General features: G+C 37.7%; 1 protein-coding gene across 2 annotated transcripts; it reads right to left on the minus strand.

The window, feature by feature from the left end:
* Positions 1–328: 328 nt before the first annotated feature.
* On the minus strand, positions 329–26456 carry AFP (alpha fetoprotein). 2 transcript variants are annotated; one of them, XM_020885355.2, is made up of 15 exons: positions 25355–26456; positions 20338–20389; positions 19267–19399; positions 17156–17367; positions 15808–15940; positions 14407–14504; positions 11481–11610; positions 9430–9647; positions 7715–7847; positions 7092–7189; positions 6175–6313; positions 3969–4192; positions 2656–2788; positions 1084–1138; positions 329–477 (listed from the first exon to the last, which is right to left on the minus strand). In XM_020885355.2, exons 3-14 carry the CDS (start codon positions 19339–19341, stop codon positions 1094–1096), a joined length of 1638 nt encoding a protein of 545 aa, XP_020741014.2. In that variant the 5' UTR covers positions 19342–19399; positions 20338–20389; positions 25355–26456; the 3' UTR covers positions 329–477; positions 1084–1093. The 2 variants fall into 2 exon arrangements, with proteins under 2 accessions (XP_020741014.2, XP_070314100.1); XM_070457999.1 differs by lacking the exon at positions 25355–26456 and adding an exon at positions 20870–20990.
* Positions 26457–27798: the final 1342 nt, after the last annotated feature.

Raw genomic sequence — 27798 nt, forward strand, 5'->3', positions numbered from 1 at the left:
ACAGTATACACTATGTTTTAAAAGGTCTATGAATAGAGAACTGAACAAGATTAAGAAAAAGTAGATGTTAAATTAGAATAGTTAAGTGATATTTAATGAACAGTATGCCCTGGAAGCACCAAACAGTGCTTTACTTGGGAACATTTTTTTAGTTCATCGTAGAATTTAGTCTTCAGTGTCATAAATCCATCCCTGAGTAGCTTTAATCTCCTTCAGGGACCAATACTCAGTGCTTTGTGACCAGAATCTGCTTCAGACAATGGTATACAAAATGATTTAAAGAAATTATCAACATGTTTTCATAAATAATCAGGCTAGAAAAAAGGAATGATTTGAAGGTATTTTATTTCTGTGATAGGGAAATCTCACATAAAAGTCCTCATCATTTCTTTAATTCACAAAAAGCACAAATCAGTTAGAATTAAAGGGAAAAATTCACACCAAACAAAAATAAAGACTTGTTTCCTTCTCTTCCTCCTGTAACAAGGATAAAAATATTATATAAATATTAATTAAATTAATAGGTGCAGTAACTGGTATTATTATTTTGCATAAAAGGTGTGTGTGTGTATATATATATGTGTGTGTGTATATATATATATACACACATATATCCGATCTGTATCGGATATACTGATAGGAAGGGCTCCTGATGGCATTCTCTGAAGCCTGTGAAAAAACTTAGAAGAATTTTGAGTTATTCAAATCACCAGTTTAACATTGTGAACATAATAATGTGTTCCAGAGTTTTTAAATAATTTTTTTTTTTTTTTACTGAATTTCCCTGATGCTGGGAAAGATTGAAGGCAGGAGGAGAAGGGGATGACAGAGGATGAGATGGTTGGATGGCATCACCGACTCAATGGAGATGAGTTTGAGTAAACTCTGAGAGTTGGTGATGGACAGGGAGGCCTGGCGTGCTGCAGTCCATGGGGTTGCAAAGAGTCGGACACAACTGAGAGACTGAACTGACTGACTGACTTAAGAAAGTATTTAATGCTAGCTCTTAGGATGCATTTCACTATGGATCAATATTTGGGGGGAATCAACATTATAGTTAGCCTTCTCTGAATTTTTCGTTACCTGAAGTAATTTAGACTCCCAAAGCAGCACGAGTTTTTGAAATCAGTGCAGGACCCTGCAAATTAAAAATAAAAAAGAATCATCAACAAACTAGTGACTATAACAAAAAAGAAGCAGATTCACGGATATAGAGAACACACTAGTGGTTACCAGTGAGTAGGGAGAGGAAAGGGGTAGGGGAGATAAGGAAGGAGGAGAATAAGAGGTATTAGGTATAAACTAAGCTACAATGATGTACTGTACAACCTGAGGAATATAGCCAATACTATAAATGGGGTAGAACCTTTAAAAAATTGTGAATCACCATACTGTATACCTGTAACTTATATAATACTGTACATCAACTACTAACAAAAAATGAAAAAATAAAAGTAAACTCAATCAATAAAACTCATCAGATTAAAAAGTAGATGACTATGCTAGTCACGACACAGTTAACACTCTACCAGCTAGGGGTAAATTCACAGGTTTATAGATTAAATGTTAAAATAAAGATATGCAACTCTGAAATCAACAAACTGGGACAACGGAAGCCAGAGGTGGAAAAAATCCTCCACTCTGATCAACAGTAGATATTGTATTTCCTACACCAAACTCTAGATTCTTACCAAGCCTCATCCTCTCTCCTTTCTCTAAAAATCAGTCACAGAAATCAAAAGGTTTACAGAGAAAATACAACTATGCTACTATTTGTTAATGTTCTCTACCTGTAAATTAATGTCTTCTCAGAACAAAGGACATTAATCTTTTTGTATCCTATTTATCATAAATAGTTTACATAAGATCTATTTTATCTAGTTTTATCTGATTTTCTATCTGTCCCACCCACTTCTACCAAAAACACAAACACATACTAATATGTACACACATTGAAACACACATAATTATATTATTTATTTAAAAACTCACCATTTCTAAATATTATCAAAAGCAAAACATCTAAACTACAAGACAGTCAAATAAAAGAGCAAAAGGCTAAAATATAGAATATCTTTTTAAAAATAGTGATCCTATATTCAAATGTATTTAGTAATACAAATTTGAGGCTTACAAAGTATAACCAATTTGTAAATCCAGCTAAAATTGCTGAATAATTATATTAAGATAATCCTTAATTACTACTCTGTTAATATTCAAAGGCTTGCTCCTAAATGAGTTCAATATACTTTCTATAAATATTCCCCCAATATCTTATTTGCCCAATTAATTTGCAACTAAATCCTTTCATCCATTTGCTGAATTGATAAATTTTAGGCCAGAAGCCATCTAAATTATCATCAGTTAATCATATATTCACTCTACAGTTTTCTCCACTAGGAAATAAATCAAAATTACTAACTCGTTCTACATTCCAAATTGCACTTCTTTCTAATATTTAGTAAGAAAACTATGACTATTTTTAAACACTATAGTCTTTCGATCTGTTTCTAAATTAAATATAAATATTACTGGCATTATTTTTAAATTATAAATTAGTGAGATATTCCTTTCATTTTTCATTACAGAAAATTTCAAAAAAAAAAAAGAAAATTCCATACCAAGTGTTTGAGTACAAACATGCACTGCACCTACCTCTTCTGTAAAGCAGACTTCCTGCTCTTGGCTTTGGCAGCACTTTTCCAGGAGGCCAGAGAAATCCGCAACGACAGCCTCAAGTTGCTCCTCTGTTATCTGTGGCTTCTGCTTCACAAGGTTAATGAGAAACCTATGTTTCAAAACAAAACAATATATAAGAGAACTCTGCTTTGTGATGGTATTTTTCTAAAAACTTCCTAGTAGAGAACTTTCAGAGCCCCAGCAATCCTCGCTCTAAATCCTCATTCCATCAATTATCACCAGACTTACCACATATATTTTGCCTAATATTTAATAGAAAGACTGAGGCTAGAACCATGCTAAATGTTCCATTGATCTGGATTTGTGCAGATTATAGATGAAACACTACTTCATAGTTCCACCATACTTGTATGTAGTGAAATACAGTCTTCTTACTTGCCTAAAACATCCTTTCTGATTGGTTCTCTCTTCTAAAACCTGTCTTATCCACACTCAAAGGCTCCAACTTCAAACCCCTGCCATTCACAGTTATCACACTCCTACCTGGACACTGTCCATCCTAATTGCCTGTACTACACTTGTAGTGCTGAAATCCAGAGCGTCGCAAAGAGTCAGACACAACTGGGTCACTGAACAACACCACATTTAGTAATATATTCATGTTGGAATTAACATTAACTGAAGAAATGGGAGAGGCTTGCCAGAGGAGGCAGCATTCTTACATGCCTCAGATTGTGACAGAAAAAAGGGAAGAACAGGTTTTCCAAAATGAAGGGAGACCTCTTACAAAGCATGGGAGTATTAAAATGCATGGAAATTTGGAGAAATGAATCCCACTTTGCATTACTCTCATCATTACAGAATGCATCCCACGATGAACTGAAATGTGCATTCCATTTCTTAACACCACCCATACTTTATGGCTGAATCAAATATTATGGCTATTTTCTTCAAGGAGTAAATAGTGTGGAAAAAATGCAAAGGCACTTTTTCAGTGCTTGTGTTGCAAATACCCAAGACTTCCTATAAAGATAGATCCTAATCAAGCCTAAACAGATTGCCCCCTTTTTCTCAATCCCAAAACGCATCACAACAATAGTTAAAATGGAGACTCTTTTTACAAACAGGAACATCTGCCCCCAGTGAATTTTTCCAGACTAAAGGCTATGAAGACACTCGGACAAGACTATTTTGAAAGTCACTTTAAGTGCTTTGGAGTAATGATGTTCTCCTGGTGAGCCCAAGAGTGCTGGGAGCGTGAGGTAGAAATCTCCACCACTATTTAGAGCTGTCCATCTTCTGCATAGTAGCAAAGAACCATGTCTTACTGTTGCTTCATTGTCTGCAGTGCTACACCCTGCACTTGGCAAAGATCCTTATGGAAGATGAACTTGTCATCGGAGAATGGCGGAGGCACGTAAGTCTCATCCATCACCAAGCTGCTGAAGCACGGCCTCCTATTGGAGTATGCAGAGGTGCAGCACTGGTCAACTCCGGGGTTTATGGGCCTCTCCTCATGTCTGATGCACAAGTGTCCTATAATAAGGTCAGCCTGATCAGGAGAGTGAGAGGAGAAAGCAAAGAGATGGAGCATTAACCAGAGAATTGGGTCAGGAAAATTCTTGCAGTCATGTTTAATGCCCAGTAATATTAACATTACAGGAAAGCGTGTTGCCTGTATCAGCACATGTGCTGCCGTATTTACCTATGTACCCACTTGCTTGGGATAAACTTCAGCTTTTAGTTACCAATGTTCTACAGGTGATATGGAAGACAGCCCCTTCAGCTATTTGTATCAGCTATTCAAAACACATTTTCAGTTACATACATACTTCCGCAGGGGAAAAGTCTCTGCTCTGACCCAGGAAATCATTACATGGCTTACATTTTCCATGTATATTTAGTTGAACTTTCCATTTTCCTTTTGGGATTCAGAGAATCACTTTCTGAAGGTAAGAATAGCAAAACCTAACCTCTTTACATAGTCAATACACAAGTGTTAATCGCTCAGTCATGTCCAACTCTTTGCGACCCCATTGACTATACAGTCCGTGGAAATCTCTAGGCCAGAATACTGGAGTGGGTAGCCTTTCCCTTCTCCAGGGGATCTTCCCAACCCAGGGATTGAACTCAGGTCTCCCGCATTGCGGGCGGATTCTTTACCAGCTGAGCCACAAGCGAAGCCCATAGTCCTAACTGAAAAGAAATAAGGCCTCTGTGTGTGTGTGTGTCCTTAGGCTTTCTTCATGTAGAATTCACCTACTTTCAGAGATACCTTTTTTTTTATTATTTCAAAAAAGTTTTTATATGGACCAATTTAAAAATCTTTATTGAATTTGTGATAATATTGTTTTTGTTTTATGTTTTGATTTTTTGACTGTGAAGTATGTGGGATCTTAGCTCCTCAACCAGGGATCGAACCCACACCCCCTGCATTGGAAGGTGAGGATTTAACTGCTGGACCACCAGGGAAGTCCCCAGAGATATTTCTTAAGCACCTAATAATAACTTGTAATAAGGGCCAACATATTTTGTATGCATACTATGTATCACGCTAGTGCTGAGCGAGTCATACTGATTATCTCATTTAAGTCAGCCATTGAATGAGGGCACAACTTCTGTTCTCAGACGTCAGATGAAAATTCTCAAGCTTAGTGAGATGACCAGCTTTCCCAGGGTGACAAGACTAACAAGTCGTGAAATGGGACAGGAATGTGGGCAGAAGCCCCCCAATAACTATACCCTTGAAGCATTCTACCACCATTATCCCTGCATCCTCCTAACATGTGGGATTCCATAAATGACAAAGATGACAATGCTTAATTACAGAAAACGTTCTTTTTACTTCTAACCTTTGACAAAAAATTCCAGGACATGAAGACTTACTAGCAATTAAGTCCTCATCATATAAAAGAGGAAAAATGGAAAAAAAATACACAATTTTATTCACAATTGTGACTTTAAGGGAAAAAAATAATGGAAAAAATAGACATGTAATCATATGTATGACACCGGTGGTGTTAAAAAGTAAAAGTTATTGGCCTTACCAACTGGAAAGTCATTTTATTATTCAGATCGTGGGACTATCGTGTTCTATACCCTGTACTCTGTTAAGGGGGATAAATTGTCCCTAACATCATCATCATAAAAATTAAACTACAAAAGACAAAAACATAGATATGGCTAAAAATAAAATAGAGACTCTGAATCTGTCAAACCTGAAGCTTTTTCAACATTAGGTATTTGGTGAAATCATGAATCTAGTGATGTGTCTGTCTTTCTGTCATCCCTGTTCATAAAGCTCGCTCAGACATTGTTGAATGGACTCACTGCCATTCTAGAAGGACAGGAAGCCTGCCCACATGCCAGCCGTTCAGAGCTGAGTCCTTACACTCCTTCAATGGCGACTAATCAAGCAAGTCCAGGAAAGCTATCTCCACATTGGCTCTTAACCATTTCCCCCGAATGGGAACCATAAAGTCTATTTCGAGTCCAACAGAGCAGAAACAGGCTAAGACCAAACAAAACACTCACCACTCCCTCGCCACAGGCCAGTTGTTTGTCCTCACTGAGATGGCAACAAATGGCTCCTGCGTTCGCCATTTTCCTGGTCAAGGCCATCAGCTCAGGCGAGGTCAGCTGAGGAGCCTTCTTTGTGTAAGCAACAAGAAACCTGAAAGAAGCATTTCCCACCAAATCTTGCTGAGTCCTTCACTTGTTTCTGGACCCCAACTCCTTCTCAAAGACCCTCTTCTGGCATCAGAAGGTATGAATTCAGCTCATTTATTTCATCCACATGGTGCCTAGACCAGTACTGGGGACGCATTCACTCTGACACTCACTCTCTACACTCCTGTTACACCAGCAGATCCCAGTGGGAAAATTAACACTGGGCAGCAGGCTGACTCTATTCCCACCCTCAAAAGTGTCCTTGAAATGAACTTTGATCTTTTGGTGTTTTAACTTTATGACAGAAGGGTATCTTTCTTGCAAAAATCTGCATGGTTTGGGCAACCCAAAGCCAGACTTTTGGAGGCCATCTTTACAGGCCGTCTGTTGTTCCTTAAGAGAGGGGCCTGGGGAAGGCCGCCTGCCGGAACAGGAAACTGGGTGGTGGACAGTGGGACCTGGAGAGCTACAGTCCACGGGGTCGCAAAAACTCGGACACGACTGAGCAACTCAGCACACGGGTCCGACTAGGTGATGGAATTAGCATAGCCATGGGTGGTTAATTTAGATGTATCTTTCCCTCAGCAGTTAATGATTTTAAGTCACTTAGGTGTTAGTCACTCAGTCATGTCCGACTCTGACCCTATACCCTATGCACTGTAGCCCACCCGACTCCTCTGTCCATGGGATTCTCCAGGCAAGAATACTGTAGCGGGCTGCCATTCCCTTCTCCAGGGGATCTTCCCATACATCACTTAAAATATTGTTTAAACAAAGCATACGCATTTTGTAAGTAATATTCTCCTAATTTCTGAAAGAGACCACAGCTTCGCTTTGCCAGGGCTTGGCTCTCCTGGATATATTTCTCCAATTCTTCTTCCTGAAAATACAAATATTATTACACACATTTTTTTCTGTCTGTATATGCAACTTTCTATGTGAAATTTGGCCAAATAATATCTTATTCTATTATGATAGCAATCTTATAGAAATCACTTTTAGAGGTTTTTTTTTTAATATTAAAGATGAATTATGAGAATTAAAGCACATGGACTTTAGGGATTTAAGTTTAAAACTGTGAACCACAAGTTATTGTATGACAGAACTCAATCCTTGGGTAAAAAAATTACAATTCTTTCTATACAAAATTCTTGCCTTTCTGGAGCTATTCAAAAGGAATGTTATTTTTATTCTGTGTATAAAAGAACTTTTGGTTAAAACATTTGTATTTCTAAAATAAGTCAAAAGTTGTTGACTGCCAGTTAATCACTAGCTAGATAGCTATTTAATGATATAACCACCTAACAACTCATTAGTAACTAGGTATTTTCAAACAAACAGCACTTTCAATACATGATATCAATGCAGTTTTTCAGATTTTCCTTAAAAAGCTAGAGCAATTTACCCCTTTATCCTGGCATTCAGAAGGGTTTTCAGACCGGGAACACTTCTCCAGTAATTCCTGATATCCTTTAGCAACTCTTAGAATTATTGGAACAGCAAGCTTCGTGTGTCTTCTTGAATATTCATATGTAAATCTGAAATATGTGTGGAAAAGAACAAGTTATTGGAATTAAGAGACAAATTATTCCTCTGCTATGCAACATGCAGAAGTTAACATTGAAGTAACTAAACCTAGAAGTCAAATATGATTTCAACTATATGCATGGCAAAACTATTAATGAAAATTATGACCCCTCAAATTGTTCTAAAATGGTATTTTGCTTTCTTTTGCATCCTTCTCTTTGGCTTTTCACTTATGGACTTTAAATGTATCCATCCAACAAATATTTTTCCACTGCCATCTCTGTGCAAGCATTTTCTTTAAGCAGGAAGGTTTCAATAATGTATAAGATAAAATGCCTGGCCTCTCAAAAGCACACATTATAGGGAGACAGAAACAAATAAGAAATAGGTCATCTAATTTAAGTATTGCTAAATCAATGAAGAGAAATAAAGGAAGAGGGAAAAGGATGACAATTTAGAGTGTGTGGTCAAGAAAAGTCTCTCTGAGCAGCTCTTTCAAAAGAAAAACCTAGTCGAAGGAAGCCACACAGAATGTTTGAGTAAAGATCATTATTGGGTGAGAAAATTTCTACTGTGAAGAACCTTTCCAATTGAAGAAATGCTTCTATTAAATCAACAGCTTCAGAATGTATGAATGGGTAAATTTAAAGAAAATTCTTAAATTTACTGATTGTATTCCCAGGTTGTAGAAATAGGTCATATTAGTTCTACCTCCAATAATATTGTCCCTGAGTTTCTGAAATCTAGACTTTGTTCTTGTTTGCATAGTTTAATTTAGCAGTGCAAACAATGTGTGCCTGTCTAATTTGAAGGCAACAATAGAGTAATAGCCTCTGGGATTATTAAAAAGAAAATTGTACCATTATTTTCATTACCACATTAAAAGCAGACTCTTAAATTTAGAAAGACCTTTGGAGATCATTAAGAATAATGTCCTAAGAGATGCAAAATTCTCTAATAGTGTCCATTGATACACAGTGTACAATAGAGGAAAATGTACTAACTTAACTGCTCATTCCCCTTAAAGGCAAATAGAATGAGAACATATCCTGTAAATTACAGTTATTAGTGCCATACTGCAAATATCTCTAAATGCATTTTTATTTCCTTAAAAAATAAAACAGATATTCAATAAATAGCAAATAAACTGTTACAATAAAGGCCCTTCTATCTAGCACTATCTATTAAGTTATACTTGAGGGAAAAGTTTTTAAAACATGCACATGAAAAAGCACATTCTTAATTATGAGCCCTTCTTATTATAAAAATATCTATAACCTATTTGGAAAACCAACGGTGATCTTTATATGAGCAATCCATACAGGATGATAATGCTTCTGATTCCAGAGAAATTGATACGAAACAAAATGCATCCTCATAAGCAAGCCAGTGAGCAACAGCAAGAGTGACAGTCTCATCAGTATAAGAGATCCCATTCTTTATTCCCTTGTTATCTGCCTAACTATATTTTGGCTTAGAACATTCTAGCATCATCCTCACATACTGAGTTCAGAAGCCATTTCAACAACACAGAACTGTCAGTCACATCATAATTTTTATTTGTGTGAACATAACATTTACAGAGTGTGTTACCTTGCCATGGAGAGATCTTTCTCCCTTGAAGAAAGTTGATTGAAATCTCTCTCTCCTAAAAACCTGTTTACATTTGGAGATAAGCCTTCAGGTTTGTCATCATTTTCTGCATGAATTATGCACTGACCAAGTTCAAGTGTGGTGGGCAACTTGCAGCACTCTGCTATTTGTCTTGACAGAATATCTTGTTGAGAACATATGTAGGACATAACTCTTTCCTGCAAAAGAAAAACAAAGTCTAAGTTTTAAAAATGTATTCTTTAATTCAGGATCTTAAGGCCAAACCCAGGAAGGAAAGAAGGAAGGAAAAAGACATTTGCCTTGTCTCCCCTTTTATGGTAGTTCTCTCCCTTCTGTCTCTCTTCACCTCTTTCCACCTAACCTTGTTTGTTCAATTCTTCTTTTCATACGTGTCAACTAAAATCTACTTTACCCTCACAGCAAGTTCTTAAAAACAAAAAATATATATATGCCTCAAAATGAATGACATGCATGTTGATGCATATCTTCTATTAGTATTGAAATATGCTACTAAACATTTGTTATTGATGGCATATCACGGAGAGCAAAAGATTCTTTTTTTAACAAAACAATCTGCAGTAATCCATTATGACCTCCAGAGGGCAGTCTATAGACAATGAAATGTTCAGGGCATGTAAGTGACCAACAAAGAAGCTGAGCTTACATGTCCCTCTCAAAGTCCTGAAAATTCTGTGCATTCTTATCAGGAACAATTAGAACCCATTATTCAGCTGTTAAAATCCAACTAATATACCATAGTTGAATTATTTTTTCCACCTTAAAGGAAAAGGATGGTTATGCACTCCAAAAACTGAAGAAACTAAACTTTAGGAAGTGACCACACCACTTGGTAAAATTGTCAGCTAAAAGTGATACAAAGAGAAAATTGTTCTTATTACCATTCTTAATAAGAAGGTAAGTGCTTCTAAAAGGAAAAATAAATGAGATAGGAAAATCTGCCTTGGAGGCAGCACCCCCAGTTCACTTCCCCAACTCCTGGCACCAAAATTCTTTGCCTGGGCTCAGAGAGTCAGCCTCAGGTCTCCCCAGCAGCCTTGGCTTCCTGCTGACTTCCAAGTCTATCCCAGACAAATTGCCATTGGACTGGTTGAAATGAGCATTTTATCCTCACTTTAAACCTTCTGGAAACCACGTTCCAGCCCTGGTTTCAAGCCATCTAAATATCTAGGAACAATGATTTTAAGCCTCCGTGAAGAAGAAGGTGTATCACAAGGGACCAGAGAGGGAGAAATTTGGAGGTAGACAGGCCTATTGCACAACATCTAAGAAGCCAAGGGTAGCCCAAAATAGAGCAATGCCCCACTGCTTAAAGCTCAACTGGCTATGGCGTGCTTGAGGGTTCTATTTTGGGTGTATTTATTTTTAATTGGTTTTTAAATACCTTAGAGCCCTTTATTCACACCTCCCCTTGATGGCTAGATTTTTTACTTTGTAGAACAGTATTCAGTGTTGTTTTTATGTTTCTTATATTATTTTGTTGTATTCATGTGATAGCTCTACGAATATAATGTAGAGTGCCTTCCATGTGCCAGGCACTGTGCTGCTGGCCTACCAGAAATAACAGCCAACCAAAGATAGTGCCTAACCCCAATGAGGCACATGTCTTATCTGTCCTATCAGATAGTAAATTCCTTGAAGTCAGCTTGTGTCTTCCTAATAGGTGACTCCCAACAGTGGCTAGCACATAGAAAGTATTCGATATACTGTCAATTGAAAGTACAAATGGATGGAAAACAAATATATTAACAGTAAAGAGTCTGCCCCCCTCCCCCAGTTCTATGTGGAGGGCTCCCAAGAAGTTATCATCTCCTTTCAAAGTAAAAATGAATGGTCTAGAAAGAGGAGCCTATGCTTGAAGTAAAAAACAAAGTCAGCAAAGACAGTTTTTCACTGTCAGCTAGCTACCACACCTATCACCAACTCGTAACAGGCTTCTTCCATTTAGAATGAGAGCAAAAGAAAGGAAAGAGAGTTGAAATATCTTTTTTATAGCAAGCAAGACTCTTCACCCCATCCTGCAGACACTCCAGCACGTTTCCTTTGCAGCATTCCTCATGTATGTGGGCAACATCCATGACCAGTTTCTGAATTTCAGTAAAATTAGCTTTGGGAAACTTTTGACTCACTTTAGTAACAGTTCTAAGAGAAAAAAAGAATTAGAAATCAATCATGGCTATCTATCAAGATGAAATAACATGCATAGAGTATTCATCTAATTGCACTCCAAGGAGAAAAGGCCAAAATGTTCCTGTTTATAAAGAAAAGGTGAAGTGTTACACATCTTATCAATTCTACCCCAGTCTTTCAAGGCAGTGACTCTACAAACTGTGATCTAGCTCTTCAAATGGTACAGAACTAATTTATTTTTTCCTAAAACCTTTTCTGTGATTTGCAACAATATTTCTGTCTTTGTTGTTGGACCCTGATGCTGAGTATTTCAGATCCTTCTTGTGAGAAGGTGGAAAAAAAACTGAAAAGGATAAATAATTAAGAAATGGAAAATTCTTTGAGAACAGTGATCATTTTTTTACTTGGGAGAAAAAAAAACCACTCCTAAGAATGTGGGGAGGGTGCATATGTGCAAATCAACAGCAATAAGAAAGCAAAGCCAATAAACACTCAGATGTGTCATCATGCCAAGACACATAGTATGACCCACGAAAGAAGTCAGAAATAAAAGTTCTTATTCCTTCTGCATATTTTATGTAAATTTTAAGAGCTGTCTAGTTGAGACCACAGCACCCTAGAGTAACTGGTATTGTTGCTGCTACTAGTCGACAGACTTTCTTTTTTAATTGAGCATATTTAACTTTAATCACTTATGGATATCAAATAATAAATAATGTCATTATAATAATATATTTTTTCCTTTGGTTTTTATTCTATTTTTGGTTTTGGAATTTAAAGAATAATTTGTTAACTTACATTGTTTTCCTAAGGTAAATTTAAATAAAGTAGGTCATGAATTAATCTTTAAGTTTCTAATAGAGTTGGAGGGTAGTTAAAGCATAATCTGACCTCCTCCAAGAAGAATCAGTCAGTCTTGGAACTAAATCCATGACTTAAAACTTTATGTTTTTACCAAGTACAGTATTTTTAAATGTGTCATTTAACAAAGAAGCAAATAAATATACTTTACATGCATGTACTTGGTACTCTTCAATTAGCAGGCCAGATGTTTTTCTATACTAACAATGCTTCAGTTTAAAACTGAAGAGTACTTTGAACCAGTTATATAATTTAAAATTTCCTAGCAACCATACTAAAAAGTCAAAAGGAACAGGTTAAATTTGCTGTAATAATATGTTTTTTAGCACAATATATAAAAAATAATATTTCAATCAAGGTTAAAAGTTATTTTTAACTACTTTTTATTGAAATACAGCTAATTTACGATGTGTTAGTTTCAAGTGTACTAATTGCAGAATGACTCATTTTTATGTTTTATATATATATGTATTCTTTTTTCAGATTCTTTTCCATTACAGGTTATTACAAGATATTGAATATAGTTTCCTGTGTTATACAGTGGGTCCTTGTTGTTTATAACAGTAAGCCTATTACCGAGGTATCGCACATTTTCTTTTTCATACCGAGTCTTTGAAATCTGGCTTTACACTTAGAGCACAATTCCTCATTTACACTAGCCACATTTCAAGTGCTCGGGAGCTTCCTGGGGCTAGTCATTGCCATACTGGCTAGTCCAGCTCTAAATCACTGATAATTCTGATTCCCATATTTGACCTCAAAGTCTCAGTTGTCAGGATTCAGATGATTAGAGATTACTGACATAGCAGACAAGCAGATGTGATGGAAATAAATCATGACAAGGACCTAGAAAAACTTGGTTCTGATGACCAGTAATGTGGTCTTGGGTAAACTGCTTTCATCTGACTGGACTTCGGGTTACTCATGTCTGAAAATGAAGAGGTTGAACTACATGATTCAGTTGTTTGGGTTTTGTTTTTTTAATATTCCTCTCATTCTAACAACAAAAAATAGATAAATGAGATAAATTAGATACGTAGATGATAGATTAGATAGATAGATAGATACACAGATACATACATACATACAATCAAGGAAAGAAAGAGAGAGCAAATATGCTAAATTATAATAGTCAATTGAAAAACTCCCAGTTTGCCTCTGAGCTTTTTTAGCAGCTGGAGCAAGAAAACAGACTTCAGTGAGTTATTAACATATGCTTTCATCAGTTAGGAAAATACATGCCAGTTCTTCAGAAATGACAATTTTGTTTTCCTCTGGACAGTAGATTCTAATATTATTGCTTCAAGTGGATATTTTATGAAGAGCAACAATTGACATGATGGACTTTTATAGCAGAGTAGGAAGAAAATTAATATAAAAAATTTTTTGTTAAGCCAGAAATTTTAAATGATACTTAGAGAAGGCTAATCTACTTTGTAGGGAATGCAGGAAAATAATTATAATTATGAGGCATAAATAAGTTGAAGTCTAGAACTTGAGTATCTAGAAGAACAGGTAAGTAGCATAAATCTCTAAAGCCTTCTTTAAGCATTATCTCTTCTAAACTTTAGAAAGTTTTAAATAGCAGACTGATCTGTTCCCCGCCATTCCTAAGATTTCATGATTCTAATCACAGTGAAAAATGAAAGTGAAAGTCGCTCAGTCATGTCCAACTCTGCGACCACATAGACTATACAGTCCATGGACTTCTCCAGGCCAGAACACTGGAGTGGGTAGCCTTTTCCTTTTCCAGGATATCTACTCAACTCAGGGATTGAACCCATGTCTCCCACATTGCAGACAGATTCTTTACCAGCTGAGCTACAAGAGAAGCCCACAGTACCTCTCATCAATGGAAACTTCATTCTCTACAACAGTAATAAAAAGTGGACTCAAATTACAAAATGGAAGTTTTGCAGATATCTTCCAGATAGAGCTCAAACTTACATGGCTCGGAAGGTCCGGGGTCCAAATTTTTCCATTACTGCACATGTATGTTGATTTAACAAACTGCTTTCTCTTAATTCTTTTGTAATTGATGTTACCTAGATAGGAAAAAAAAAAAAAAACAAGGTGTTAAGAAAGGATGCATTTTCCCTGTTAGACTCTAATAATTAGAAAAACAACAGATACACCTAAAGTATTTATTGTTGTTGTTGTTTAGTTACTAAGTCATGTCTGATTCTGTGACCACATGGGCTGTAGCTTGTCAGACTCGTCTGCCCATGGGATTTCCCAGGCAAGAATACTGGAGTGGGTTACCATTTCCTTCTCCAGGGGATCTTCCCAACCCAAGGATCAAACCCAGGTCTCCTGCATTAGCAGACAGATTCTTTATTCCTCAGCCAGCCACCAGGAAAGCCCACAGATAAAACATGAAACTCTACAAAAACTTTTTCCTAACAATTATAAATGCCATATATTCTTACAAAACTTTATTCATGATTTTTTCCTTTAGATGGGTTTATATACATCTATGCCAGACAGATTTATTAAAAGTAACTTGAAACAAAAACACTGCAATTTTCATACTTGAGAATGAATAAACAACTGTAATTTTGAACAGATTGAAGCCTGATCATTTCTTAAGTGGCTGCTCAGTCACAAAAAGTGAGATTGCATCACAGCCTAACATTCTAGGAATTGTCACTGTCCTTAGGAAATTTTTATCATAGGACTTTCAATTCAGTTCAGTTCGGTCCCTCAGTCATGTCTGACTCTTTGTGACTCCATGGACTGCAGCAAGACAGTCTTCCCTGTCCATCACCAGCTCCCAGAGCTTGCTCAAACTCAGGTTCATCGAGTTGGTGACTTTAAGCAACAAGTAATGAATTGTGGATGTAATTCTAGCTCTCCAAACCTAAGAATCATTCACACCTCTAAATTTAAATTTCATTGTTTGTTAAATGACAGTGACACTTCCACTTCAAATTTATTCTAAGGTTTAAAAGAAATAAAAGCATTTATCATACTTCTCTTTCACTTTTTCCCTCTTTTCCTGATCTTTTTCTCCGCTTGCTCCTGCCCCATCTTCTTACACCTTCTACTCCTCTCTTTAATTTATGTTATCACTTCTACCTCTGTCTTTATCCCACCAAACTTACTTCCTTAATAATAAAATAATCATTGTCTGAATGAATGGATGGATAAAGGAATGAATTAAAAAAAAAAAAAACAGCAAACCCAGGTTTTTAGCCCAAAGAATAGCAGACTACTGAAATATATCCTATTCTGAAAATGATACTCTATACACAGAGCATATTTCTATTTTTGACTTTTTTTTTTTTGCTTTAGTCAGTCATAATCAGATTGAAGTTATTGGTCCAGATATCCCTACAAATATAATACCTTTGTTTCAAAGCATTCAGTGGCATTTTCAGCTTTGCAGCAATGTGGAATAATTTTATCATATTGAGTAGCCAAAGAAAGAATTGTAGGTGCATACAGTACAGGGTGCCTTCTTGCTATCTCATAGATGTATCTGAAATGAAAAGGAGCAGTAAGATTTACAAACACATTAAAATAGGGCTGCTATTGCTTGGAACTGGACTCTGAAATTGTTTAAAGATTAGGAAAATCATCATTTTTTCCACTTGCTGTCAAAATTTTCCTCACTAAAGATCCTCCAGGGGAAGGATATATATATATACATATATATATATACATAAAATTATGACTGCTATGCATTAATGTACAGCAGAGATCACCATAATATTGTAAAGCATTTATCCTCCAATAAAAATAAATAAAGATTCTCCAGGAAAAAGAAAAATCTGACAGCCAATCCTACATTCTATTACGAGGACAAACTAGGCAGAATCACTGGCTGTGATTCTTATTAAAGTATCCTTTTCAAGAAGTCTACTCAGACATGTTTCCAGAGTCAGAAAGGCCAGACTTTCACTAAATAAAGCAGAAAAGTAAAGTATTTTTTCTTATCAGTGCAAAATGGGATGATTCACCCTGGCAATCACTGTAGCAGAGATATTCTAAGGGCAGGTTCTATATTTCTCTGGATCAGGCACTACCAGGGAAGATAGAAGGGACCAAGCATTAGACACAGGCTTTCCCAACAGAGAACCTGGACTCAAATACTCTCTTGGGAATGTGCTAGATGTGTGCCCTCATTCAATTGCCTTAATTGTCTAAGCTTCGATCTCCTCATCTGCAAAACAAGATGAAGGAAAGAAATCAAGAGGAAGAGGACATGGAGAATTGATGGGCTGTTTGTAAGCATCAATATGATCATATGTGCCAAGCACACACATGCCTAAAACATACTAAGTGCTCAATAAATGCTAGACGTGCTTACGTATCTTAAACATTCCTGGATGGCTAATTTTTTTTTCCAAGCAATTTGATGAACACAAAATACCAAATGTTTGGCTCTAGAAGGAGTCATGTGTGCCTTAGAAAAATTGGACAAGCTAAATACTATTCTTGGGCAAGCTAAAATTAGGAAAAACAAGGTGTGTCTAAGAGACTAACAGCTGGTGGGTCTCCTGTGTGGTCTACACCTATCTATTTACCTGTTGTGGAGACAAAGTTACATTTAACATTGCTCACTTAATTTCACAGGGCAAGAGTTCAGAAGATGCCACACAAAACATTTTTTTTTCTCCATGCACTAGACTGCCTTCACAAATTGCAGCATTTCTCGATTCCGCTTGGCACTGCCCCCTTTCTGGGGTCTTACCTGTTTATGAACCGCTCTCTATTTTCCTTGTACGATTTACAACTCGTGACCGGTTCTGGAACTGGGAAGGGCAGAATGGAAGCTGGAACAGCCTTTTTGTGCGCCAGGAAACAGTCATGTCTTTCCTCTCCAGTTCGGCCACAGCAGTCTGAAAGCCCATACTTTTCAGGAATTTCCTTTTCATGACAGATTTCTTCCAGAAAGGCAGATACCTAGAAGATTTATTTGTAATGAAAGACAACTAACTTTACCTAAAAATGCTGCAAAATACATGAAAAGTTTTCTAATACCTAGAATCAGAACTGTGGATGTGGAAAATAACTCCCCCCTACAAATTCCAATATAGTTAGTTTCATCCTGAAGGAATAGTTTTCTTTGATGTGTTTGGGAAATGGAATTTAGTTGCCAACCTTGAGTAATACACATGACAAAATTATTTTATCTTAAAAGGAGGGCATAGATATTCTATCTGATAGTCTTGTGATAAGACACTGATTGAAAAGTTGGAGATTATTTTCAGACAAAAATCAAAATAATTTGAAATGGAATAAGAATAGCCTCAAATACTTTTAATGGGTCTAATTATACATTTAGCTAAAATGTTTTAGGGAATTCCCTGGCAGTCCAGTGCTTTAGGAGTCAGTGCTTTCATTGCTGTGGGCAGGGTTTGATCTCTGGTTGGGTAACTAAGGTCCCACAAGTCCCACAGTGTAACCAAAAAAAAAAAAAAGTTTTAAAATGTACATTTTAAATGTTTAAAATCCTTCTTTGTTGCCTTATTTTACCAAAATCAGGTGATGACACCAATAGCCTGATGAATGCCTCTGAAAATTATGTGTGTTTCATTCACTTTGGGAAACTTTTTATTTAGGTTTTAAAACCACTAATATTTAGAGAATCCTGGAAATCTTAACTAAGACTTCCAATTCCCAGTTTACATAAAAAGTATGTCTTTAGGTTTACAGTGATAAATCACTATTCTGTAGCATCACCTTGGTTATCTCACTGGATGTAAAGTTGTGATATAAAATGCATTTTGCTTATTTTACATACATTTTTAGATTATCAGGTCAAGTCAAAAATAGGGATGCTAATAAGGGACTTTTATTAAGTCATCAATTTCAGAGTTATAAATACTTTATATTTTTAAAAGGGTACCTCATTTATAATAATGTAGATACATCATCTTTTGGCTACTTCATTAGCTCCATCATGACAGGATTCTCTGGGCATTTTGTTTCATAATTGGTAGCTCTAATGATTTTAAAGTTCTTAGTTATTTTCTATAATGAGATAATAATAACCAATAACAACTGCCACTTATTGATCTTCTATATTAGGGTATCCTATTCTAAAAAAGTAGTCACTGTTAATCTGAAATTCAATTTTAAGAGGGCTTCCTACTTTTTTGTTGTTGTTTATTTGTTGAATCTGGCAACCCTAATCTGTGCTGTGCTCCTCACATTTGCTGTAGTGTCGAGTCTAATATAACAAAGCCATTGAGGATGTTAAATCCTGGTTGGTAGTTGCCCTCTAGGACTATGGCAAATATTTAATAAATTAGCATTTGCAAGCAAAGCTGATACTCTGCCAACAAGGCCTACCCAAAATCTCTTGGCTCACTGAACATTCATTCTGATTTGTCAAAGCTATGCTCCACATCACAAAATATTTTGACTATCAATAAGTACATAACATTCCCAAGAAGAATGGCTGTCACACTGTTTGCTTAATAATAATGAACTCCTACTACTCATCATATCAATCTCCATGACAATCCAGAAATGGAAGCTAGTATTATCACTCATTTTATAGATAAAGAAACTAAACTCAAAGAAGTCTAGTAATATGCCCACAGTCACCCAGATACTCTGATTGCAGAACCTTAGCTCTTAGTCCCCACGCTTATAGCATCTCTTTACAATAGACATCCACCGTTTTATCCTCTGCTCTCTCCAGAGAATCAGAATTAAATCTCCTCTCATAAAACAGGTTTTCAAATAATTCAGTGTATTTATTTCTTAAGCAGTCCCTGCATCTTCTCTTCTGCATGCTGAGTTTTAGTCAAATATCACAATAATTTTTTAAAAAAATGATTGCTATCCACTCACCTGGTTTTCTAAACACCCAGCAGGTTGCTCACTGCCAGTGGATTTCTCCATTACAGTCAATACATCTTTCACCATTTGACTTACTTCCTCATATGTGGCTCCTTGAACAGACTGAGCAAAAAATATGGTAGCTCTGAAACAAAAATATATATGAATGCTTAAGAAACAGACTTAGATCATTCTTTTTCTCAAAGTTAGTTTTTGGTTTCTTTGCTGTCTGCTATATTGTAATCTGCTTAGGGGATGACTTTTGCTAAAAATATATGTTAATTTTAGCCATCCAGAAGAAATGTCCATCTTCTTCTTGTCCCTTTCCCCCATGAATACATATATATCTGTTAACAAAGAAAATAAGTGGATTTCCCCCAAGAATGCTTCCTCCTTTTGTGGTCATCCACCCACTGCAATGTCTCCATACTTGAAGGTATCTATATTCTTTGTAGTTTGTTATTGTTGTTGTTGTTGTTGTTGTTGTTGTTTAAGCAGAGAATTAGTCAGTAGACCTTTGCCTGAGTCTACGCCCAGGGTGATCATGGATTAACCCAAAGCATTACTATCACAGGTTTTGGCGTGCAATCAATATCTGTAACACATGCCTTTAAAATCATTATTAGATACTTCAGAAGTATGGAACAGAAAGACAGCATTCAAGAGAACAACATACCCTCTACAAATAACCAAAAACAGAACATTTTACCTTCTACTATTTGTTTCTAGGATTAAGCAGTATTCAGGTTAGAAAATACGGTACTATCATCCTATTGGTACTGATGAGAAAAATTCTTGAATTCGTATAGAGTTACCATCAACCAGACATTATTCTTCAAGTTCTAAAATCTGATTCTGTTTGTCCTATAGATTTACAAGGAATCTAGAGGTTGAGGTTAACATCTAAGGCATGTGTCAACTGTTTAACCTCTTCAATATTAATTTGATATTCAACATAAATAATTTTAACTTTGTCTAAAACATTTTTAAAAACTCATAGAGCTATCCAATTTTATTCAATTATCTAAATTAAATTTTCATTGCTGTACATATTTAAAGTGTATTTATACAAGCAAAACTTACAGGCCAACTAAATTTGTCCCTGAAGAACATGGGGAAGAATCCAATATAGAATCTGGAAAGCAAGATAAATTTCATGAGAAATGGTGTTTTCAACTGCAGTCAGGAAAGGCATCATTGCTAGATACAATGTTTGTGTCTCAGTTAAAACTATACAATTTTACAACTGAGAAAACTTTAGGAATCATCTATCCAAATATCTTAATTTTGTACTTGGGAAAACAAAGAAGCTTAGAAATAAAGTTAAGCAGAATAATTTGTAGTAGACTTAACACTAAAATTCAGATTTTATATCTTCCAGTGTTTTAACACTTATTGAACTAGTCACAGATAATATTAAACACTGCCATGATTTTGTAAAACTCTTGTACTCTTATAAAGATATTAATTTATCATTCATTTTAAGCTATTCACCAATGAAATATGTATCCTCTATGTGGAGCAATATGATAAATAATTCAAAGCAACTGAATAAATACAGATTTAAGAATTTTCATGTAGAAAAAAGACAAAAGAAAAACACAAAATATCTTACCTATTCCATATGCATTTTTATGCATTGTTCTGGAATCGCTAAAATTTAGTAGAAAAAGTAAAAAGAATGCTACCACCCACTTCATGCTGGCTAGTTGTTTCGTCCTCGGTGGTGATGAATGGGGCAGAATATTGAAAACTGAACTGAAATTCTTTTATAGTCTTCTCTAGCAAGGCCTGTTAACTAGTAATCTGTTACCAGTATATCGGTTACTTCATTTCCTTACATTCCAAATAGGATGACTTGCTAATAATTAACAGCACAGGGATTATTTGCGTTTTATGTTCAAGGACACAGACCTTCTTTGGGTGGAAAAAGGGGAGGGGGGGATGAAACTTGCAAACTCATCCCATTTTGCAAATATAACAAATATTCTTCTCAAACTACAGGCATTCAAGAATGTGACTTTTCCCTAAATTGCACAATAGAAGTTAACAGGGCCATAGATAAAATGGCATCAGACTTTGTATGAAATTCAACTAAATGCACAAATTCATTACTGCCTTATAATCAGAAGGACAGTACAATGTCATGGTGCAACAGGAGGGCTTGGGGACCAGGCTTGAATTTTTGCCCTGCCACTTAGCTACAAACTTTGGACAAGTTGTTTAACTTTTCTGGGCTTTATTTTCATCATCTACAATATAAGGAGACTGATAGAATTCTTTCATGATTAAATAAACTACAGAGCATAAATAGCTAAGAATGGGGCCTTGCACAGAGTGGCACTTAATAGATGGGAGTTTTATTTATTCATTCAACAAAAAGATGAAGTCAGCATACCAGGCACTGTTCTTTGGTGGGAATAATTAGCAACAGTTAACGTGTATCACCCCTGTTCTCGCTGAATTTATCATCTAACGGGAGAGACAGTTATCATCAGCAGTCACAACATGGTGCAATGTGCTATGCTACATCACTCAGTCATACCTGACTCTGCGACACCATGGACTGCAGCCCACCAGGCTCCTCTGTCCATGGGGATTCTCCAGGCAAGAGTACTGGAGAGGCTTGCCATGCCCTTCTCCAGGGGATCTTCCCAACCCAGGGACTGAACTCAGGTCTCTTGCATTACAAGTGGATTCTTTACCGACTGAGCCACCAGGAAGTCCACACGGAACAATGGATGCAGTGGTAAGCAGAATGAGAAGAGAAACCTCTGACATGTTTGGAGGGCATCAGGGAAGGCTTCCTGGAGAAAGCAGTCTCTTAGTAGGGACCAGTAGAAAAACTGGAGGTGAGCCAAAGAAAGGGAGGTAACACCAGGAGACCCGTTAGGAAGTCAGGCAAATGTTGAAAGCAGTGAAAAGGCCCGCAAGTGAGGGCCAGCACGGGATATTTAAGGAATTGGAAGAAATGCAATTGCAATGGAATACGAAGTTAAAAGATGGGGGAACATACTCTATAAAGGGACTTCCAGGCAAAGCGAGCAGGACCACATCTCAAAGACACTTTAAATCAAGTCTGCACCTCATCCCAAGATAACGGAGTCTGCAAAAGGGATCTAACAAAAATCACATTTGTGTTTTGAAACAGTCTCTTTGTTACAAAAGGAGACAAGATTGTGATAGGGAGATCCGTTAGAAAGCTTTTACAATAATTCAGTCCAAGAAGTGTCCTGGATGAGAGTAGTGCTAATTAGAAATACTGTTGTGGATGAAAGCAAGTGATATGAATGAGCTAACATCAAAAGGACTGACTGACGAACGTGCATTCAGTTTAGCATATACTGAAGTTAAGGCCAGTTCACTCTGGTTTATGCCTGTTGCCATGCTAAGCCGTTTCAGTCTTTGTGACCGCATGGACTGTAGCCCGCCAGGCTCCTCTGTCCCTGGGATTCTCCAGGCAAGAACACTGGAGTGGGTTGCCATGCCCTCCTCCAGGCGATCTTCCCAACCCAGGGATCGAACCCACATCTCTTTATGTCTCCTGCATTAGCAGACCAGTTTTTAGCACTAGTGCCACCTTAACTTAGAGTAATTATTAAGCAGAACACCCTGGTTTGCAAGTTTGAAGTAAGATCTATGCTAGAGGAATTGATGGGCAGTTGAATAGTAATCATCGGCTTATAGATGGTTATCATAACCATGTGATGGGATGAAAAAGACAGATTGTGGTGAAAAGAGGTACCCTGAGGAACACCTAATTTTAAAAGACAAGCCATAAAGAGGAGCTGTGGACCACAGTTTTTCTGCTAACTGCAAACAACCTTTGATGTATATGCGTCATTGCTCAAAGTGTCATCCAAAGTACACAGTTCATGTCAAATATTTCCATTGCTCTAATTTTGACTCTATTTGCTTTTTAATAAATCTATAGTATTGCCCAGAAACAGCATAGCCTGGTAAACTGGACTTTTGTATCAGGCAGATGCTGATCTTGGCTGTAACATTTAGTAGCCATATGACTTTGGGCAAATAATTTAATCCCTCTGATTCTTAATTTTCACACATATATAATGAAAATGATAATTTTCCACTCAAACTATTTTGTGTATAGAAGGAATAATGTATTTAAAGTGTCTTATACCTAACAGATATTTTTAAAAATAATTATCATCATTGATTCACATTATGATTAGTGTTAAATATTAGAATCACTTTTCTTCAAAATAGTTAAGCTGTACATGAGGTTGCTAGAAAATGCCTTCTATTCAGATGACATTGGCTACTTACTCCTTCTGGGCTCTATTTTTCTCTTTGTTGATTTGACTGGTTAGTTATTTGAAAGTTGAGGGGGGAGCTTAACCTCTCTTCCTCTTCCTCACTGATGCTTGTAAAAAAAAAAAATTTATTAATTCTTTAAGGTCTGTATTGGGCTTCCCAGGTGGCGCTAGTTGCAAAGAACCCCTTTGCCAATGCAGAAGATGTAAGAGAACTGGGTTCGAGTACTGGGTTGGGAAGATCCCCTGGAGGAGGGCATGGCAACCCACTCCAATATTCTTGCCTGGAGAATCCTCATGGACAGAGGAGTCTGGTGGGCTACACTCCTTGGGGTTGCAAAGAGTTGGACACGACTGAAGCAATTTAGCACACACACACTTACAAGGTCTATAGCAAATAATCTTCCATGAATGTATATCTGATTACCGCTTAAGGAGAGAAGAGTGCGCTCCCTTTTGGCAACCTATAACACCTTTTAGGTTGTTTTCTCTTGGCACTTCTCATTTGACCTTACGTGACAGGCATTTGCAAGCTTACAAAGTTCTTCCTAAAGAGTGGGCTTCTTGGATTCAAAGACTCATCTTCACAACTCCTGCAATGCCTGGCACAAACAGATCTTCACGTGCAGAAACTGAGGGGCGTGGAATCAGATTTCCGTAGTCAGGGTTTCTGCACTAACTGTAGTCACTCACTCATTTGACATAAATGAATGGCACATCTCTCATACCCTTTCAACCAGACAGCATTCTTGAAATGTTTACATTCATATGTTCTCTGATGGTTAGGGTCCAGAGGCCCTGGGTCAGATTTGGGAAGAGGACAGTACTGAAGATCCTGGTGAGGAAGCTGATAAGTCTGGAGCTCTTTTGTGATGACATATACTTTCTCTGATGATGAAATGCTTATGACCCATCTCTTCCCAGATGTTGTAGCCAAGGCATAGTATCAGAAATGACAAAGGGGTTCTCTGACCTTATGCCATCACCAGCCTGACTGCGGCACACTCCCTGTCCTTAGCAAAGTGGAGTGATGGCTCATTGTCTTAGGAGCTTCAGAAAAATCCCCTGCATGGTCCACAGGTTTCACACACTCTAATAGACTGAACTTTATTATCATCTCAAAGCTCATATGTTGAAGCCCTAACCCACCACTGTGATAGTATTTGGAGATCCGGCCTTTGGCAACTAATTAGGTTTAGATGAGGTCACTAGTGAGAGGGCTTAGTGTCCTTATAAGAATCAACACCAGAGGGTGCTCTTGCATTTATGGTCCCTCCTTCCCTCCCTATCTCGTTCTATTTCTGTTTATTTCTCTCTCTCCGGCTTGTGAGCATGCAGTGAGAAGGTGACCGTCTGCAAGGCAACTAGTGAGCGCTCACCTGAAACTGAAGCCTACTAGATATCTATCTTGGAATTTCCAGCAGTCAGAATTATGAAAGAATAAATTTCTGCGGTTCAAGCCACCTAGTTTATGGTATTTTGTTATGGCAGTTCAAACTAAGATATATATACACACACACAGACACACACGTGTAAATATGCATTCTTCTCATAAGACCCGCATAGGATAAAAGTAGAATTATTGTCTGTTGTTCTTAAGCCAATCACACTGCACCCCAGAACATAGACTCTAAACAGATTCTCTTTAGAGAACTGTGCCTTTGCTTTTGATGTTCCTGAAAAAGAAGAGAAGTATATGTGCCCTCCAGTACCCTGTAGGAGATAAGACATTTGTGAGTGGATTGCGCTGTGGACTCATAATTTCTCTCATGAGTAAGGTAATAAAATGGGTCAGAGCACCTCTGCATTCCCATCCTCAATACCTCATGATGGTTCTTGCACTGAATCAGTTTTGCTTCAAGCCATGCGTCTGTTGTCCATCACAGAGTGAGGGAACCCAGCTGTCTTTTCCAGGACGTTCTGATGGTAGAAGAGCTGATCCCTCAGCACTGGGAAGAAGCGGTGGAGTGAATCTCTGAGTATGGTTGTGGTGTTCCACGTGTTTTTCCTTGTTGCAATTGAGTAAAGAAACCAAGGGAACATCTTTCCGAGAGCAGAGGCATTCCTGGTCTGGGCACACATTCTTCTGCCAGCCTCTGGCGCTCACTCGGCAGTCTGCTCCCTTTGAACTTCTGCTCTAGTGCCTCATTCTGAGCCCAGTGACATGGGCCAACCCTACCTGAAACTTCGGGGTGTTCATCTGCCTTATTGGTGTCCCCTTCATCCCTGGAAGATGTCTGTGACTCCTAATACTCGGCTATGTGGCTTCTCAGAATATTATTCCATCCAAGGTCCTGCTTTGCCTTCCCTCTGGCAAAGGGTGAGATTTGTCCAGGGTCCTGTGACTGTGGAGAGGGGGCATGAGAGACGCCGAGGGCCGTCTGTGGTTGAGTCGGACCTGCTGCTGACAAGGATGGTCGCCCTCAGGACTCTGCTTCCACCCCCGTGGCGGGGCACTGAAGCTGAAGGCAGAGTCTCTGGTCCCCCCTCCCGCCAGCTTGGGACCAAGGAAGCCCGCAGGGCCGGAGACCATTTCCAGAATGTCCCCTCCCAGCTCCAACTCGCCCCCTACAGCTTTTCAGCTGCTGGCCGCCTCTGATGTCCCCCATCAGGACAGACTTGACTCTACAGGGTGTTCTCTGCCATGCCCCAGGCTGGCCCCACCTCGCCACCAACCTCTTGTCCCCGACCTCTGGCTCAGGGGAGTCCCACCCTGGTGCTCCTGGAGGCCCCGGCCCCAGGTGGGTAAGCAGTGTCTGTCACCAGGGGTCCCCTGGCCAGGCTCCCACCCGCTTTCTGCACCATCTCACTCAGCTGTGACGGTCATCTCTGACACCAGCCTGACTCATGAAGGCTACAGAGTTGCCCCCGGTGTCCAGACCCAAGCCTTCCTCTCTGAGAAAGAGAGGATCCTGGCCCTTCCTGAGTCCTGACACCCAGAGCAGGGCCTGCAGGTACGTAGTCTTCCTCTCAGCAACATGGGGCTCACCTTACTGATTAAAGAAAATAAAACGTGCTGTGCCATTATTTTTTTTTTTTGCCGTTTTTTGTTTGTTTGTTTGTTTTGCCATTATGTTTATAACAGCATCAGTGTTTGTAATTTAAAGTATGTGTTGTATGGAAAGTGTGTATTTCAACAAGTGGTTTTCTGCACATCTGGGAAAAAAAGTGCCACATTATTCCACCTGAAGGGGGTGAAGGTTCAGCCCATCCAAACAAGATGGACTTCTCTCTGTCACAACACCCCCTGGGGCCCCACTTAATGCTGCTCCTAAATTCACTTCTCTTGAGAGTCTTAAGGTCAGATTTCTTAAGGAACTAGTTCCTAGGGTCCAGATATCAACTGACTAAGTCAATGAATGAAGGTTTAGTACTGTGTATAACATCTTAATTTTTTACCAGAAAATTTCACCTTCTAACTCTTGCATTTCCTCAATCCAATATATCTCATTTACTACTTGAATTTTGTCAAGACTTCCTATCTTCTCTTCCAAAAATGCTTCTCCACACTTGTTAAACTTCTTACACACTTCTTGCATTGTCTTCCTAAACTGTCATTAAATTTCTTCAGGATCAGGTTTTTTCTTTTCTAATTCAGTTAATTACCCTAGTCCCTCATCCATGGCTTCACTTTCTGAGGTTTCAGTTACTCAGATCAACTATGGTCCAAAAATATTAAATGGAAAGTTCCAGAAATAAATAATTATATGTTTTAAATTGTACACTGTTCCCAGTACCATGACAAGGTCTCATGCCATGCTGCCCCAGACATGAATTATATCCTTGTCCAGCATATCCCACCCGTCACATCTAGTAACCCTCTCAGTTATCAGGTCAACTATCCTGGGGTCACAGTGCTTGAGTTCTAGTCTTATTTTGCTTAACTATCACCCTACTGTGCAAGAGCAGTGATGCTGACAATTGGGATCCGTCAAAGAAAAGCCATTAATGACTCCTGAAAGTGAAAAGGTAAAAGTTCTCAATATGGTAAGAAAAACAATCGTATGCCGAGGGTGTTAAGATCTATGTTAGGGATATATCTTTCATCTGTGAAATTGTGAAGGAAAAAGAAATTCATGCTGGGTTTGCTGTCACATCTCGAAGTGCAGAAGTTGTGACCACAGATGGAAAAGGCATAAAATAGTACAATAAAATATTTTGAGAGGGTAAGACCACATTACAGTATATTGTAATAATTTTTCTTATTACTGTTAATCCCCAACTGTGCCTAATTTATAAATTAATCTTTCTTATAGGTATGTAAGTA

The sequence above is a fragment of the Odocoileus virginianus genome, chromosome 29 (assembly GCF_023699985.2).
Source record: "Odocoileus virginianus isolate 20LAN1187 ecotype Illinois chromosome 29, Ovbor_1.2, whole genome shotgun sequence".
Lineage (NCBI taxonomy): Eukaryota > Metazoa > Chordata > Mammalia > Artiodactyla > Cervidae > Odocoileus > Odocoileus virginianus.